This window comes from Amphibalanus amphitrite, unplaced genomic scaffold, assembly GCF_019059575.1.
Source record: "Amphibalanus amphitrite isolate SeventyFive unplaced genomic scaffold, NRLGWU_Aamphi_draft 000633F_arrow, whole genome shotgun sequence".
Taxonomy (NCBI): Eukaryota; Metazoa; Arthropoda; class Thecostraca; order Balanomorpha; family Balanidae; genus Amphibalanus; species Amphibalanus amphitrite.
In genome coordinates this window covers 112,285-131,028 of record NW_024882127.1, presented here as the reverse complement: position 1 = coordinate 131,028, position 18,744 = coordinate 112,285, and the positions used below count along the sequence as shown (strand labels likewise).

Sequence of the window (18,744 nt, the reverse complement as noted above, 5' to 3'; positions counted from 1 at the left end):
AACAGGCATTGCAAAAGACGTTACAATCAAGACAATATATTTCATAAATACCCTTTGATCAATACATTTCGTGCATCTGTCATGCCTAAATTCAAACTGCCCCCTTCCCTTGTCGGGCAACTACAAACACGGTGGAGTAGCAGGGTTTTGCTACGAAATGGTAAGTTGATGACTACACTATTTCAGGGCTCAACGCTCCCGGATCCGTTCGCTATAGTGTTCTGGTAAATCCCATTAAAATGCAATTAGAGCCAGATGAGCGTTCATAGATTCCGCTGGATTTCAATAGTTCACATAACTAGTTCACCGTTGCACATTATCCGCAAAATGACTGTGAAAACAGAGTCGCATAAAGCATCACCACTGCTTCACTAAAACGCATCATAAGACACAGGGGCATTGCCTATAGAGCAGTTTATTGGTGGGGATTTAATTAGTGGTCGATTTTAGCATTAAACTCTTGTTTCCTACAAGGCGTGTCATAGAGCTTATGTCGAATAAAAATTGCTCGCAGATCTCGATCGAAACCAAGCCGCCGTCGTTGGCTTATATTGAGAGGTGTCCAATTGTCCTATCGCACCAGGAACCTGTTGAATAACCACTCACTTCCCTACCACCAGTGAGATCAATCATCAAGCCGCCTCCTCAGACCCCTCCCCGCTGTGCTCTCCACTAACCGTGACGGCGTCTGGTGCCTCTGGGCTGGTGCAGCTGGTGCCCTCGGCAGCTGGCTCCAGTTTGGTGACACAGCGGCCGTCCACGCTGCACCAGAGCGTCTCACAGACGTTCCCCATTTGACAGTGAGAGGCGGCAGGTCCGTACAGCAGCTTACACTGGTGGTCTGCGTCATACAGCATCCCCGGCGGCTCCTAGCGGGCGGGCGGCCGGGGGACAGGGTTAGAGAGAAGCAGAAAATGGCCAGGGGCACAATGTCATGAAAAGTGGGCTTATGGTTGCTTTTCGTTCCTCTATAGGCACATTTAGATCATGTCACTGATCATCGGCACATGTAATCCAGAACTGTCGATATAACAAAAGTATAGTTGCTCTCCAGCCAAACGGCATTGTTTACGTTTGAAGTTATTAGCGCCCGCAGCCTGTCCGCGCTGCAGTTTACCTGAGGGTAGCTGTACTCCGGACCTGTTGGCGAGTCGTTCAGACAATGTCCCCAGTCACGGCTGAAATAGGGGTGATATAGTTTAACATTCACGACCGTGGTGTGGGTTAGCTAGATCTGGCTCTTCAGCTTCGCCCCTTCCCCGACCCGGGGAAACAATGTATCATCAGCGGTGTGCAATACGGTCATTGTTCTGTTCGGGAACGACCAATATGCGGCAAACGAGCGGGGCTCCGGGTGGCGATGGCAGCATCCCCGTCTGTGTTCGGAGGGATGACCAGGGGAAAGGGAGAGGGCAGAGGGGTGGGGAGGGGAGGGGCCGGTGCCGCGGGCATCCAATACCGCACTCAAAACTTTTTTACTACCTCCTGGAGAGTTCATTTTCATCAAACCCGCAAGATAATAGTATATTGAAAGGGTAACTCGCTGCTACCATTATGTGCATAGTAACGGTACGTGGTTAATATGAACTTATTCGCCAGCGGAGAGTATTATTACCATGTAAATATCAATATTACTCTCGCGATCCAGAACATCACGAAAACTCTTTCCTCCTGGGTATCGTGACTCGGGTACAGATAGTCGTTTCATGCGTGGATCTTGTTTACCCTCGTGAAGATGATATTTGAAATGGAAACAATCAGCCAATCAGAAACGAGATCGGCCGTTTGCGGTTTGAAGGCCGCGCGCATCTGTCAGTTTTCGGCCGTTGGTCTCCGAGAGCGGATGTGAGCAGTGTCGGTGCCGCGCGGCGTGGCCGTTGGTGATTGTGCTTGTGTGTTGTTCATCGCCTATAGAGCCTCTGTGGACATTTTATTGTAAGTACCGATGTGCTAGAGCATTGCGTGCCGTTGAGTGGTGCTAATTTGACCTGGTTAACAGGACCCCGTGCACGGCCACGTGGCCTAGTGTTGTGAGTACGTACATTAATTTTGTTGTGATGCTACAAGTTTATGCATTTTGTTGGTGACTTTGAAAAAGCCTTGCACTGTAGTGATCCAGTCTCATTATCTCACGCAGACGGGCGACCACCCAGGAACGCCGTCGCTCACTTCAAATATTGTGCGCTCTGCCTAATCCAATATGAGGGCGCTGAATGTCTTGTATTCATATTCAAATTGCATTCAAGTTGTATCGTGCCGTGTTTATTTACCGCTTGTGCATTGCTGAACGCTTTCTATAAATTTGTATGAATAAGTGAAGAGTCTCACAATGTTCATGGTTGGTGTGCCCCTCGTATTGTTTGTACGGAAGCCAAATATACCTACATTGTTGCTCTTGAAACATTTTTTTTTTTAGTTGGTGAGCTCCGGTTAACAGAAGCTTCGTGAAGCTTCTGAAGGAAGCGTCTGTGGGTCTGTTACCATCCTCTGGGGGGTTTACACTAAAGGAAAGAGTAAACATTACCATGTGACAAAGGGTAGGCCATAAGAATATACTCTCTGTAGGAGGGTAAAGCACAGAGTAGATGATGCGTTACTCCCTAAAAAAGGGTTCCGTTAAAGATTTACCCTTTCAAAGAGTGTAACCCAAAAAATGTTACACTCTAGACAAGAGTAAATCAAAAGAGTTTACCATTCAGAAGATGGTAAAAAAACGTCTGTGTATCATGTTACCCCTCCCTGGCGAGTTTACTCTTCATGAAAGAGTAAAATTTACCATCTGGAAGGTGGTAAAAAACGTCTGTGTGTCAAGCTACCATGCTATGGCGGGTTTACCCTTCAGGAAATGGTAAAAAAGTTTTCAGTGCGGTGCGTTCCTTCGGAGAAACCTCTGTAGAACGACGGCTCATCATTGCTGACCGCGACCCGGGCGAGTGCTCGACCCTTTGATCAAACGCTGACCAGGACCGATGCGGGATTTGTACGGGGTCACAGCTCAAAATGTCATTGAGTAAAACCTTCCAATGCTGACCAGCTAACGTACGAATGACGCGTTCAAAATCAAATCACGGCGGAAAGCTGAAATTGATGGGAATGCTTCGGGGTCAGCCACAGCCGCATATCTGGATACGTTCTTTATGTGCAGAGATATGCAGGAAATATTTCCCGTTAACTCAAGATACCGGGGCATCCATAAACAGCCAGAAACTCAGCGATGGCCGCCGGGTGACCTTCTGACATTGACTGCCGATCGTCAGCGGCCCGCCGGTCGTATGGAGAGCTTTGTTACGTCGCGGTCAGATGTCCAGTCGGACAAAGTTTCACGTCATAGTCGACGTCCAGCGGTAAATGGTCCATTCGCGGAACCAGCATGGCTCAGTGGTGGACGAAAAGTTTACAGGGCGGACAGTAAGATAAAGTCGTCCAAGTTACAAGTCGCCAAACACTGGCGCGGAAATATCAATCGGGATTGATCCATGCCACCGAGCGACGAGCGGATCACAATGAATCGATCTGCTGGCTCGGGAATCCGATGTCGGCAGGCAGAACTGAGTGAGTCATGGGTTCAAACAAGGCTGTTTGCAAAATATTACAAAAAAAAATGACATATCCAGCACCAAATCCGCTGTGCCTTATTAACTTTTATTGCTGCATCTCCACTTCTAAAAAGATGAGCTGTATCCATCAACGAAAGAATGAACGCTGTAACAAATTATGAGACAAAAATTGGGACTCGATTCGATCGATGCAGAAAGATGAATAGGCGTTTTTGCAGCACCAGATAAATCGACCCCATTATCGAACATTTGATGATGGCATCAGCTTGCACAGACTTTATTTAATAGGGGAAATACATTAGCTGCATTGTTTTCAGCACTATTTTGATAGACATGATATATAATATTACTAAATCTCCCTTACTCTCATGACAAACAAAGAATTTCAGAATATAAAAACCAGGAACTTTCGGCTCACAAGCCACCTTCTCCATCTTTGGTTCTATTTTCCTGTACCATCAATGCCGAGACGTAATTTCGAGCTGTTTCCAAAATGTGATGAGGGTAAAAGAAGACACCAAATAGTTCTGAACATCACAACAGTCGCCGATAATAAGTCACGATATCGATCAGGGACAGAACCAAACACCAATCACGGAAGATGTTCGGCATGACACTCAAACCATCTCATTTATTACTTCCGGTACCATTTCAATTTTCAATTCATCCACCGCCGAGCGAATGGTATAGTAGTTTGGACCCACAATGCCGCCACGACGGGACTTGGCGTTCGCAGAACTGGCCCGGATGCGGCGCGGGCAGAGACGGTCTGCGAGCCGCCTTAATAAACTCTATATCAGATAGCTGGGCATCCTACGGGGACGTCAGGCGCCGGCCGGCTGACGGCGATGAGAATATTATGTGAATATTGTCAAGGGATGGTGGGCCCCGGTTCCACGGAACGCAGAAATGACTGGGGCTCCGACACGTGCCAGCCGGCTACTCAATCCCAGCGTTATACCTAAAGTAAATGCGCTAATTTGATAACAGACACGCCGGTTTCCAGCACAAATAAAACATGTTTTATGTATAACGGTCCAAGCCTCAGCAGAAATCGCGAGCCATTTATGTTATTAATTTAATTTATTTCATTTATTTTATTCAGAATATCATCAACGGGCAGCCGTGGCCCAATTACAGACGAAGTCAGTTAAGTAAAATTAATTATTATACAAAAATTAATTAAACAAAAACAGAATCACACACATTTCACCTCGCTCACCTGTCACTCCACATGTCGCTCACTTAGGTAAGTAGGAGATCACATGATTCTTAAAAATCTTACTACTGTGATGCCACACGTCAGTATGACGATTTTTTTTTTTGTCCAAAAAATGCGTTGCACAGTTTCGGCATGCGGAAGAACGGATTGATTAGCACAGTATTGACTCGAGCACGTGGGACATGAAAGAGCATCCTATTACGAAGCGGGCGAGGAGGAACAGCGAGAGGAAGCCTTTACAGCAGATACGGTAAGTCTACTGCCTGACAATGAACGTTGCGAATAAACATGATATCGTGGTGCTCTCGCCACGCCGCTACAGAAGGCATTCCGAAATGAGAGAGCAATGCATCATATTCGAGCGGTGCCACTGGTTCACATCCAGCTGCCAGCCACATGAGATATTTATGTTGCACACGTTCTTCTCGTTTCATATGGGTCTCCACGGCACCGCCCCATACCACTGTATCGAACGCACGTTTGCACAGTACGCTGCCATCAACGCCTTCTGGTTACACTCACGCAGTTATCTACCACGCTTGCCCGTTTGGAATGATCGCATTAGCGTGCCCAATGCTCTGTTCGTTTTTCTTACAATTTACACAGTGCCACGCATCTACAAACCTTGTTTTAGTTGTTCAAAGAGATGTATCCGCTGGTGAATTATGTTGATGGGTTTTACGCCGTTGGCCGAATAACAACCGCGTATATTGCGTGTTAATGGTTCGGATGACACATGCATACGTAACCTTTGACGGGCGGGTCAGCGCCTGTGCGAGCAACCTCGCTTCATCGCTCCAGTGCAAATAAGGGTATAAATATTCTAGGAAACGCATGACCTTGGCATATTAGGCAAATTAGTTTTAAAATCAAGATCAGCTTGCAAGGAACATTAGTTTTTATTTGGATCAGGTCAAGGTGCGTGGTATCAGATACCTCATCCATTCCTAGGAATCACGCATATATCCAGTCTGGATATTGACCAGCTTCTTCAATAGGTAGCTGCAAATTCTCTGCTACAGTGAATCGGTTTCAAGTCACCCATCACTCAACGATGAGCCCAAGACGATGATCGTCTGACACTGTGATGTCCTCTGTTAGATCCATTCCTAATCTGGACATCGACGAGTGCTCTCAAAACTAATCAAGATGCAGTCTAGCCGCGCGTGAGCCTGCATCCTGTATGTTCTTCTGATGCTCTTATCAGACGTAGCGTCACTGTAGCGTTAAATTCACAGCCTTGAGCCTCCATCAGCGGTGTTCATTAACATTTCATCCGTCGCCGGGCGTCGCGTCCTCGCGACAGCGCGCCGGGCTATTAGAGCAGCAGAGCATACAGCCAGTCAGAGCCTTCATATGGCTGCGCGGGCAAATGTACGGGACGGAATTCGCAGAAAATGGGATCGCAAACCACCAGACCTATTGGATAAGGATCCGCAACTCATTAGGATAATGTTACTCGCACCGTGCAAGGAAACAATTCCTGGAAGCAGCAGCTTCGAACAATATAGCAGTAGTTATATAAGCGACTTAATTTTAAAATTTATGATGTTTGTACGTTGTTTTAAAAAACAACGAGCGCATTTCCTAAAATGTAGCAATGAAAGGCCTAAGCAAGGCTTCTTATGCCTTTTATCAGGTTTACTGTGGAAAATATGTTTCATCGCCAAGCGTCTCCGGGATGTTGGAAGAGGCGTAAAAGTCGTGATCGAGACGAGGATGCAATGCCATTAAAATTAATTTGTCTGGTGTTCTCTTATGGGGCACAGATAACGCTCCCACGAGCTTAGACACGGAGGTACTCGCCCATGCCCTCCAATATTTCTTTTTGGTGTCTAGGTCCAGTCCAAGTTCTAATGGAAATTCCAGTGTAATTAACATATTGTATTAGCACAGACCAATGTTTTGTCTTTGTGTCTTCTTTTCTTGTCTTTCCTCCGTGCGTTGTTGCTTTGATGATATAAACAGGACCCTAACAAGATAACGGCGATGCGATGCGTGGACTCTTTTCAGAGAAGTGTTTGTGATTGGTTACCGTAGTAACGCAGTGTAGGCGTAAATAATGCATAGGAAAGATAAAAAAGATAAAAAACAGAATGACCGGAAAACAACAGCCTCCTTCATAAACAAATTTACCATGCGCAGTTGTGAGTTGACCTTACGTGGTTTTCATGGTCTCATGATCTCATGATAATGATCTCATTGAAAACACTGGAGACCTGGAGACACTGACCTGCACCAATAAGTTACTCACTCGAGAAACTTGGTGATCTCTCTGCGCGAGCAGCGAGACCACACCACTGGTGTGACGTCATTGACCAGATTCGGTGACATGACGTGCTTCCGGTGACCGTTCTGCTGGTCGCAGCCGTTCCCGGGCCCGTCGTGGTACATTCCGAAACTGCCGGGCAGCGAGAGGCCAGGGCTGGCTGGTGATCAACTGCTCACATAAAGGGACATCTATAGGCATGTTTATGTCCCCAGGCTGGTATAGTGTGCTAATGATAAAACTATTGTTACCATTCCCGCTCAGCCAAGCATTCGCCTGGTATGAAGCAAAAGTCAATGGCGCCACTAGAGAACATACCGGCAAACAAAGGACGGTGTCGATACATTTTCAAGAAAGTGGGTCTAGAGCTGGCAAGTTCAAACAGACCAATACGACTATTAACACGCCAAAAGTGGAACGACATCCATTTCGCGGAAAGTTCAGCGCTGTCAGACGCCTAGAAAACGTTGTGAATGGCCTGTTGAGAACAAAGACTAATCGTCGAACAAACCCAACATCAGAATACCATCTGTACCTTTGCGGGGATCGTTAAAACGTGACCCGAGCCAATTAGCCTCGGCTCCTGATGCTACCACTCTATCTATAGGCCAGCGAAATTTACGCTGTGTGAACCTGGAGCCCGGAATCGATAATACAATGCCACACCCGCGTGCGTTTGTTAATACCACAGCTCTTACAAGAACTGCGACAAAGCCCACAGGGAAAATGACGTCAAGGGTGGCGAGTGATGGTCCAAAAGTGGGCGGCAGACCCACACAAAACATGCCTAGTCAAACAGTTTACCCGATATAAGTAGAAATGAATGTCACGATTCCGGGAAATGCGGATCCAGTGATCATGTTTGAACGGTTCGTAATCGGGTCATATTGAAGCAAATTACACGACTGCGCGCTGCGGTGACCCATGGCATGGGAAACGGCAAACTTTGGCGGCATCGGAGCGTAGCCAGAGTTGATTCAACCATGCACGCTACATTACACTGCATATCGAATACCTCCTCAGCATGAATATCCGAGCCCTGATGACTGACTTCACAATACATAAGTAGAACTTCCCCTGCAGTTCAACCACACAGCTCCCCCGTCACATCACTCTGTGACCAGCGGCAGAATTTTCCGACCGGGCTCACTCACTTGTGTCCCAGCTCATGGGCGATGGTGTAGGAGACAGAGAGACCCGTGTCCTGGTTGATGTTGCAGCTGCGCGATGGCTGACACATCCCCGAGACCTCAGCCATGCCGAGCGTGTTGCAGGTCTGGTTCCCACTGCAGATGTTGCGCCTGAAGACGACAGTAGTGAGATGTTAGAGCGAATAAATGATCGGCCTTTGTAGACGAGCGTCGTGTTAGAACAGTCCTGATAAAGACAAGATGCAGCTAATAGTGAAATAAAATACACAAATAAGGTGGGTATTTACATAACGATGAAACACATACATTTCTTTACTACGCTTTTGTCATTTGTGCACGCACTAAGTCTAAGGCAGTCCGTATTATAATAGTCATAGTGGAGACAAAACTACCTGTACAGTTTGTTAACGGTGCGTACTGCGTACACGTTTCTTACGCTTCAAAGTTATCGGCTCAATTCAGGAAGTGCTATCTATATCAGGATTGCTCTGATATATCTACCAGCGAGATTCCTTCCCTCGAGTATTATTTAGAGTCGGCTGAAATATTGTAATCTAATCTTCGAGGAAATGTAATAGATGAATCTGTCTAGACAGCCGATATGAGCTGCTCAAGCAGATTGGTGAGAAATCCAGCAGATCGGTCGCGTCGCAATTTTATTATTTTTATCCGCTGGCTATAGTCATTGAGAATCAGTCAATTTGAAGCTTTTGAAATTGGGCTGTCATTGGTCGGTACATTCCAGCTTAGTCCGACCTTAGTCCGAAAGTACAACACAACCAATGACGCCTCACAACACGTGACTCTTCGAAATAATTCCATTTGGATTCAATCCTGTAACTGAAGGAATACCCTATAGGTAAAGTGCACAGTCACAAGCATCGATGGCTCGAAATGCTGATAACGTAGCCAAACCATGTATTCAAATAAGGAGCCAAGTAAGCGTCGGAAGGTTGAGCGCCCGTTCTGGCGCATGTCGAGAGCGGCCGTCTGTTGAGCGCACTTGGATGTATTGCGGCACAGCATATATCCAGGCACTACTTACTAGCGCCATCTATTAGCCGCGATATAAGTATCAGCCCGTCAGATGCATTGCGGCACAGCATGCATTCAGTCATTGGCTGCTAGCGCCATCTATTAACCGAGATATAAGTATGTATGTAGATGTCATGCGGCACAGCATACAATTAGGCGTCTCCCTATCGCTATCAGATGGCAGAATGCAGGGGAGGCGCGAGCGGCTCAGCATATCCTTCGTTTGCATTTGCTTTAACTTTCACGAAATCAAAGCTAGGTTAATGCCGGTGATCCGTAAGTATGTGGCAATCAGCTATCACTCAGATGGTGAACCATTTAATCCGGACCAATCATGAAGTTATCAAAAGGCTGGGTTTTCCCTGCCGGGGCACCTCCTCAAGGCACTGGGCCTGCATTTCAAACTTAATCCATCGATTTAGGACTACAACCCGATCTTTGTCGATTGCTGACACTACTCAATCAATTTAGGGAATTCATCAAACAGCCATTGACACTGCTGTGCTGCAATTGACGTGGCCCATAGGAAGACAAGCTATCGTAAAGGGGAGAGTATTTGTTGGTGTAGAATGTAGATGGTCGGTTAGCTAGACTCACAGCCAGTAGATTCCAGCTCACGTGGTGAGAAGTACGACTACAATCTTACCCGGTAAAATCAGCTCACCTGGTGAGAAGCACGGCCACGTCGTGGTGGTTTGGGTGACTCTCGTTTGAAGGGTTCATAGCGGTTTGCCAGTTGCAGAAGCTCTTTAGCGCACTGTCACCGTCGCCGCTGATGTTAAAGTATAACTGAAAAGGGGATATCTTTAGTTAAAGCTATAATACCACCTGACACGCACTGTTTGATCGCAACTACTTGAATACAGATAAGGTAGTGCCTATATTCTAGAACAGGATATTCTCATTTGATGCAAATTAATGCAGCAAGTTTTCATGCAAATGTATGTACTTTATGTTGTTTCATGTCTCAAAAGCATAGGTGGAGTATTGTGCTGGAATGGGGGTGCCCGAGCTCCCCAAACTCCACGCCGGCTTGGCTTTGGAGCCGCAACAGACGGCGGAGGTCAAGGTCACCGCTACGGCGGCGGCGGATTTGCTTCCCCCCCCCCCCCCCCACAGCTTGGCACATTCCTCCATCCATGTCTCAAAGAGTTAATGATGCGTAAAAAGGTCAGACATGCATTGATAAAATCAGATCGTCTAAAGCGTTGGTGTCGACTTCATCTATCCTGGGTTGCGAAAAGTCAGACGTTGCGGTGTAACTATAAATCACTTGTGAAGACCAGCCAACATAAATACGAGCATCCTCTCCCATTCATTCAAGCATGTCTGGCAGTCCGATTCTTTGGCCTTTGACAGCGTCTGGCTGAGCTAAATAAAGAAGTTCTAGTGTGGGATTTGCTCCAAATAAAGCTAGTGAAACGTCCAATGAGATTGACTTTCCAGTGATTGGAGTTTCATTTGGCACTGAACTAACCATCACACCGTTCCGTGCTTCTATCCTCAGGATACTGAAATCCTTCTCCTCCACGCCGCAACCCCCTCCGGGCTGGACAGGCAACTTTATCTCATGCGGGCTGCTCCCTTGGAGCGGCACCGCTACTCCCGAGGGAGCGCACCCCGTAGCCGGGTGTAGCGAGTGCCTTGGGGCTGGGTGGCCTGTCCTCTGGACGGGCTCAGCCCCGGCGACTCACTAGGGTGCCTGCCCAGACCAATGTCTCCCCCTATATCCTATCATCCTCCCGGCTCTGAAATGGTCTTAATGGACCGAAAGGGCCTAACCCAACAAAACAAAAACAAACAAAGAACTAACCATGGACTTTTGAGCGTGGCAGCGATCGGTGATGTTAGCGATCGGTGACATATTAACAGATCGGAGGGCACCTGCGAAATTCCAATGCGATGATAGAAGATATGTTTAACGGCATAAAGTAACGAAATCCGAAACAAGTGTGAGTAAAGTTGGGAAATTGGTGTATGGACAATTGTAGCACATAATTCACAGTTCGAAGAAATGAAAAAGGAATTTGATTGCTGAGCTAAAAAACTTCGAAAAATAGCAACCTCATGTGTAAGCCAATGAGCAAATGTCGATAGAAAATAATGTTTTAACATGGCATTATTGTTATCGGATGACGGATCTATATGCCTTCCTTACTTTGTTTACATTAGTGTCAGCTTCCAAAACAAGGAGGTGAATCGTTCTAACCAAAATATAAAATGAGAACTGAAACAAATCAGCGCCGGTAATTGAACTCTGTGACCAACACATTTCGAGAAGGTGGGCAGATGCTAGGAGATAACCTTAAATCAGGCGTATATTATCCAACCCATGTAAAGAGTCGGCCGGGATTTGGGGCATCATCCCAGTGGAACGACCGTATCTGTGTTTCACGGGGCGATGAGGGCGGAGTAGAAACTATTTGCTTTACGTTGCATCCGTAAATGCTGCTTGGCTCGGACTGCTCGCTGTTGCCATTTGAAGCCCGGTATTTGGGCTGTGTTGACGTTTTTTCCATTTTGATATCGATGAGCTGACGCTTATGTTGCGTTGTGCGTCGACTTACATCGCTATCCTCGGGCGCCTCCAGAACCATGATGCGCACCAGAATCACGTTGATGGCGTTACCGATGCTGGCATCATGATACAGCTGCGCTACCTGGCGGGAGGAGCAGACACTGTCAGTGCAGCCGGCCACCACTGCTTGCTCGAAAATGTGACTCAGAAATGCTCTAAAACGATGCAAATTGTAACAAACTTTTACAAAACCGCACCCGTAAAAAAACGGTCAAACGCTAAGCATTGCCAAATGGGTCTCTACGTGCTTATTGTTGTCAGAGCAAAGAGATCGATCATTTTAGCATACTGTACACCGACGCTCAAAGTCCCCTGAAACGTTTTCACGTCATGTCTTACCCCATTCATAACAGTAAGAAGATACGCCTCCAGGTTATCCGCCGCGTAGAACTGCACAACGTCGGGATCGGCGACGATCAGCGTCTCGACGTTGCGCTCGAAGCTGACGGAACGCCGCCGGCGAACCCTGGCCGCCTCTGACCGCCGGGCCCGGCTCCAGGCCCGCTCCGAGGCCGTCCAGTTTCCGCGGCCCGACCGCGAACCTGGGGACAGGGCACGGGGTAGGTGGCAGCACAATCGCGCCGCCAGACAGGGCAGGATAGCGCAGACGTCACCAAGTTGTAGGTCTGAAGGGAATATCACTGAGTGAAGCCCCTATAAAGATGAAAGCAACTGTCAAGATGTACGGTTAAAAAGGGATGCCTACGAGTCCCGTTCAGCCACAGTACCTGTTTATAAGCCATGACGTTTCTGGATATAGCTTTTAAAATGATGTACGGCAACTCTCACTGCATGTTTTCGATCATCGAGAGAGAGCATATTCCTCTCACTCACCAGCGGTCCGGCAGGTGCCGGTTCCCCGCTCCGATGCGCCCCCGTTCGGTCCGGTGCCGGGTGCGTGGCGCCGGTAGACTAGATGGGGCCTCGGGCCGTCCCGGGGTGCGTCCTCACCCCTGACCGGCTCTACAATGTACTGCTGGTCCTCCGTGTGAATGTAGCCCAGCTGGAACAGAGCAGGAATGGTAGAGCTAGTGAAACGGCTGCCAACGGCAAACGCACGGTTCTGTAAGGACATGGGTGTTGATATTCCTTTGGGTCTACAGAGATCTGTTGAAAAATATCACCAGGCAATAACAATTTGAAGTGTCACCTGCTGCAATTCAATAAATGCAAGAGTTCAACCTGGATCACTATGAAACCTGAATACGTTATTTGACAATATTCAAAGATTCACAGCCAAACTACTTTATCGCCAGTTGCCTGTGCAAGCGTCGGTTCGATATCCCTCACCGCTTCGCTAATTGTCCGTGTCAGTTACACGGATCAACACGTTACAGACGTGGTCTCTGAGTGATAACAACCCACTGATTTTCATCAGTCAACATTCGCCGGCGGGCGGCTCACGCCCCCACGTCCACCGGTTGCCAGTTGGAGTCGAGCCAGCTGGCAGCCCTGACCAGCCGACGAACCCAGTTAGAGGGACCGGGGAAGCGCGTGACCTACCCCACCGGTGGCCACGCGGCACGGCAAGCGCCGCCGAGCGGCCGGGTGTTCCGCGGCAGAAAGGATGCATAAAAAACATCGATCACGCCGAATGAATCAGAGGTGGGCGGCGATCTCATATGAACATGGATGACTTGGCAAAGTGCGATCATAACTCTTCTCATAGACAAGTGTAGTTCATATAGACTGTATGAGTATCAGGTTGATATTGAGCAGTCAGACTACGCCCTTTGAATAGTTATAAAAACGTAACATGGCAATCGCAACATCTGAGAAAAAGGCAGCCAGCACTACGTTAAAATTAGTGATGTCACTTACGGAAAATCGTGATACCGATACCAAACCAAATACCAACAATATCCATGGAAAAATAAAGAAACCAAACCGACTTTGGAAAATGAGGAAAATACCAACTTTTTACCAAATCCTCAGCCTCTTTTACGTTAGTGAGGATTCATAATACCAACAAAATACCAAATGCACTCGCCTTGAAATACCAAATACCAAGTTGGTATCGGTTTGGTATCGGTATACCAAAAAGTTGGTATCCGATTGACATCTCTAGTTAAAATATCTTGACGTAATTGAGAGTTTTCAAACAAGGCAAGCAGAAATGCTATCCAAGCACATTAGGTCCCTGTTTAGCTATGTACAGCCCACCGCTAAAGTAATTAATGTGCCGTTTTACCAATATCAACGGATGGCTTTGACTGTCGATTTTTAATGCGGAGTGATCGAAAAAGAAGACGTCAATAGAAAAAGTTCAAGCTGCAAGGGTGACGATACACGTAAGCTACATTCAAAGTTTCACTGTAGTCTGGCTAATCGTTCCCAAGCTTCAGAAGCAGAACATACCCATGACTGAAACCGCATATTACTTCTGCTGTAGAGTGTAGACTGTACCTTCTATGCACCTTAGGAAGCTGGATGACAAAGATATGAGCTCGTCACTCATATTTCACATACCTAGCTATTTTAAAAATGGTGGAAAAGAACTGAAGTCAAAGCCACAACCTTCGGAACCACGTTATATAATTTAAGACCGTAGACTAGATAACCTGCTAATATGTTTAGTGACGTCAAAGAACCTGACGGGCTCTTGCATTTCCACATTATTATCAGACATGAATCCCATTCTCAGACAGCCGTGCAGACGGCCGGCTGGTAATTTGACCTCATAGCCACATATTATCAGGCTTGCGGTTGAAGTTTTATTTTCCTTCAACACCGAGCCAAAATCCAGCAGTACTCCGTACGTAACAGCCAACAGGCCCTGGCGGGCCACCATTTCCTGCGCACGAGTCCCCCGAAAGGCTGGCATTCCTTAAAACCAATCCATGGAAGGCTGCCATTCCGTGCGTACCTGCCCCTGTTATTCTGCCATTCCGTGTGTTCCCATCGTTGTCAGGACACCATTATGTACGCATGTGCCAGTCCCTGTCAGGGCAGCATTCCGTCCGTACGTATACCAGGACACTACTCAGTACGCAACTACAACCATGCACTGCCCTGTTAGAACGCCGTTCCGTCCGTACACCAGTCCCCATTCCGCACGCACGCACCCGTCCCTGATATAGCACCACTCCGTACTCACCAGTCCCTGGCAGGCGGAGATGGCCACCATCGAGTTGGGCCGGCCGCGCAGCCGTCCCTCCATCAGACAGTGGCGCCGCAGCCGCTCCAGCCGGCCCGGCCGGCCCGCCTCCGAGCGGCGCTCCACCACGAAGCCGGGCGCGATCAGGCGCCGGTTGGGTCTCACGTCCAGCACCACCTCCTCGTCGCTGCTCAGCTGCAGCCGGTAGTGGGCCGTGCGGTCCCGGCGGCGCAGTCCCCGCCGCCAGCGCCGCCCCCGCCCCCGCCACGGCTCGGGGGCGGCGTCACCGACGTCATATGTCTGACTGACGTCGTGCGTGATGTGGGAGCCGTCGTACTGGACCCGCTCCGGGTACGTGATGTGGTACGGCCCCGCTGACGTGGCGGTCATCCTGCCTGAGAACGGCACACAGAAACACAGTGGCAGGGTAGTGACGAGTGAGAATGGCGTACACAGAGACAGGCATAATGATAATTAGGTATGTGCTACAATGCGCTGATGATAGCGTGATCATATATGCCAGTGAAAAGAAATTTTATCTGAGGGGAATAAAAGTTAAGACAATAGGGTTTAGATAATGGCCAGGAACATATTTTCTCCTTTATGAAGAAATCGGCCTTTAGTTTTTACATCGGAGCCTGGACTGGGATTTCATGTGAAGGGAAAATAAAACGGGATTATGTTGTTCCGTAACTGCTTGAATAGTTGCTTTTACTTCCACACTTTCTTTTTCAATTCTTTTTTTCTACTTTCCATTCCACTAAGCAGCAATTTGGAGTTTTATCTCTTGACTGTGTTGAGGCTCTCAGTTTGATTTATAGGCGGCAATGTATACGCTCGGTGCGCAGCAGTTTGAGCCCGTTTACGACGCTATCAGGCTTGTTATGGTTAGCCGTCACTAAATAGCAGAGGACGACAGCTAGAGAGCGCTAGTACTATACTCACACACGGAGACTAAATACGCAAACGGGTCGTGTGGCCACACTATCATGTATGGTGGCGCGTCGTGGCGTTACTGCTTCATACTACCAAGTGTGTTTAGTCATGACATGACAGATGGCAGATAAAACGGATATACGGTGTGTACCTTGGCAGTGTTTACCCGTGACATTGACACTGCTCAGTGGCTTGAGTATGATGACAGTCTGCTCTCAGCGCTCAATTCATCGAACGATGAATCAACACAAATAACAAGCTCGAGCATCTGGCAAATAATTGCTCATCGAGGAAGCATGCATCGGCAAACTCACATGACTGTGTGACCACCACTATGATTGGTGTTTGGTGTAAGCACAGTGACGTTACATGAGTGCGATGACGTCATCAGCAGCTGTCGTTTGCAGAGGTTTACGAGCAGAGGTAGTGCCCTTACGATATGTAATCAGAATGACTGCAAGCGTGTAACTTCTTGTGATCGGTCGGCTATGGATGATTCACTTCATTCATTTTTCGTAGTCAGAATAAGAAGGCATTTGTAAACAATATTTATTTTGTTCCTCACAATATCGCATTACGCTTTAGCTTGTTATTATTCAACAGGGAACAAAGCGGCTCCATTCATTTTTGAGGCTGGATAATATATACAGTGTTCCAGTGCATGACATTTATTACGTGTTTACTCTGTCATCAAATTGTTAAACTTCATATTTCCCAATTCCTATCCCATCCCGTCCCATTCCATCACATTCCATCCCATTCCCAAGGTTCAGCCATTCTTACCCACCCCACCCCAAGATCCGTACCGACGGTCAGAGGCTGGCTGCCGTCGGTCTCTGGGTGAGTGTAACTGTCCGGGGCCGTCCCTAAAGGAAAACCACGACCTCTCCAACACAATCGTGCAGACCCTCGTAAGTCGGCTGGCATCACCGCAGTCTCAGGTAGTGACAGAGTTCTGCGGTCATCGTAGCATGTTTAAACGGCCACGATGACATCTGCAAGGCCTCTCTATGGCCTTACCCAGGCCTCTGCAGTCTGCAAGAACCTAAAAGGTTAAAATGCTGAGCCTTTAGCAACATACTTCGATGTATCTGGAACTCCTCCATTTCGACGCAATTGGTCGTTACTGATAGTTACTTGTGATCAAATGAGTAAACTTTTTACGTGCAGAGAAGAATGCATAGAAGATCCAATAAACGTCAAAGATAGTGCTCAACTGGAATCATAATGGACGTAGAGTGGTTTAGATCGCGAGCAAGGACGGGGGAAAATTTTAGTATGCCTGACTCACGGCAATAACTTTGAAAACTGACGTACAATAAACCAGTCGCTAGCGGTGTGCCAAATTTGAACGCAATCGGCCCAGCCGTTCCTGAGATCTGGAAGCGGCATTCTGCACGTGCGCACGTGCAAACGGGGTCCAAAATGACTTTTGCACGGCACCCTACAAACTGGTCCCCAACCGTGTACCAAATTTGAGCGCAATCGGCCCAGCCGTTCTCGAGATCTGGAAACGCCCCCTGCACGTGCGCACGTGCAGTAGCACCCTAACCGCAACACATGGGAATGCAATGCCTGGTGGGTGCCTACCTGTATGCCAAGTTTCAGGGAAATCGCCCCAGTAATTACCGAGTTACTGAAATGGGAACAAATTTGGCACCTCTTATTGTTGTATTTTGCACGTGCACTGGGGGTGACCCACATACATCGAGAGTATCCTATTTTGGGTAGAAGGGATGCTGCTACCCTACAAAAATTACCGCAAGTCAATCGCCCAAGCGGCTGCTGAGATATGAGCCTCAAAAAATCACTACTTTTGCAAAACAGCTTGAACACCCCTGACTTTTCACGTGGCACGTGCCACGACGGTCACTGAGATGTATCAAAAGTAGTCAATTACGGGGTAGAAGGGATGGGGCTACCCAACAAAAAAGACCGCAGGCCAATCGGTCCAGCGGTTGCTGAGATATAAGCCTCTCAAAAGCGTTACAGGCCGGGCCGGGCCGGGCCGCTCATACTGAGATTTTTCCGTTATATGGAAAAGACTCACTTCGCTCGCTGCGCTCGCTCGCTCGTAATTAGAAATACAGAATAGGATGAAATCGAGTTAACAGAAGCTTTAATTGTTCATTGCAGCAATGGAAAAAAAACTAGCGGGGGAGGAAGGCAGGGCATAGATGTAAACTACATCCGACCAATCGAGGATGTTTCAGATTTATAGGACCATTTCAATTCAACACTTACACCGGCAATCAAAGCAAGACAACCGCCTCGACTATATTTCCGAAAATCCAACACCGCTAACCTTTCTCACTCTGTGCACAAACAGAGTCGTGGCACGGAGGGTTGCCGACCGCCCCAAACTCGATATTTCCGGCCCGAGCAGTGCTGTTTACAGCTGCTTTTCGCGGACCGTTTCCGGCGTTGGAGCAGCTCGGAGGCACGGTCTGGCCCGCGCACCGTCTCTGCAGTGTTGTGCACAGAGCAACAGTGCACACAGCCCAGGTAGGACAGCCACGAGACTGGTTTTGGCACATGGAAGGCAGGTCTACGCAGAGACGGGCGACCGAGCTGGTCCAATGGAGGGTTTTAATAGAGCTACAATAACATGAATCTTACATTAAGAAGGATCTTCTCAGACATTCCTAATTCTTTAGCCAACTCTTCCCAACAATTTCAATGTTTTCCAAAATTTGCAAATATCAGTGACGGACCATCGCGACTGTATGAACACTAGGCTCGTTCATTAAAGGGACCCTCCCACCTTCAAAAAAGTTAATGAATTGGCATGAAAGTGATGTCCCTTGGTTCAGAAAGAGCGAAAACGAATATCTACAAAATTTCACCGAAAAATATTCACTGGTTTTCAAGATATTAGGCTTTTACTTTTGTTTACTTT

At 47.7% G+C, this 18,744-nt stretch overlaps 1 protein-coding gene across 2 annotated transcripts in view; it reads right to left on the bottom strand.

Moving 5' to 3' along the window:
* LOC122363674 (A disintegrin and metalloproteinase with thrombospondin motifs 7-like) overlaps nt 1–18,744 on the bottom strand; it is an 81,024-nt gene that overhangs the window by 28,868 nt on the left and 33,412 nt on the right. For both annotated transcript variants that reach the window (XR_006253405.1, XM_043333195.1), the window contains exons 3-11: nt 14,910–15,304; nt 12,647–12,815; nt 12,152–12,354; nt 11,802–11,894; nt 9,899–10,023; nt 8,203–8,349; nt 7,034–7,180; nt 1,118–1,178; nt 678–869 (exon numbers count right to left, since the gene is read on the bottom strand). Coding sequence is in view for 1 of the 2 variants with exons in the window: in XM_043333195.1 (XP_043189130.1) it covers nt 678–869; nt 1,118–1,178; nt 7,034–7,180; nt 8,203–8,349; nt 9,899–10,023; nt 11,802–11,894; nt 12,152–12,354; nt 12,647–12,815; nt 14,910–15,304 (1,532 nt within the window). In the remaining variant the exon portion in view is untranslated. The remainder of the gene's footprint in view (nt 1–677; nt 870–1,117; nt 1,179–7,033; nt 7,181–8,202; nt 8,350–9,898; nt 10,024–11,801; nt 11,895–12,151; nt 12,355–12,646; nt 12,816–14,909; nt 15,305–18,744) is intronic.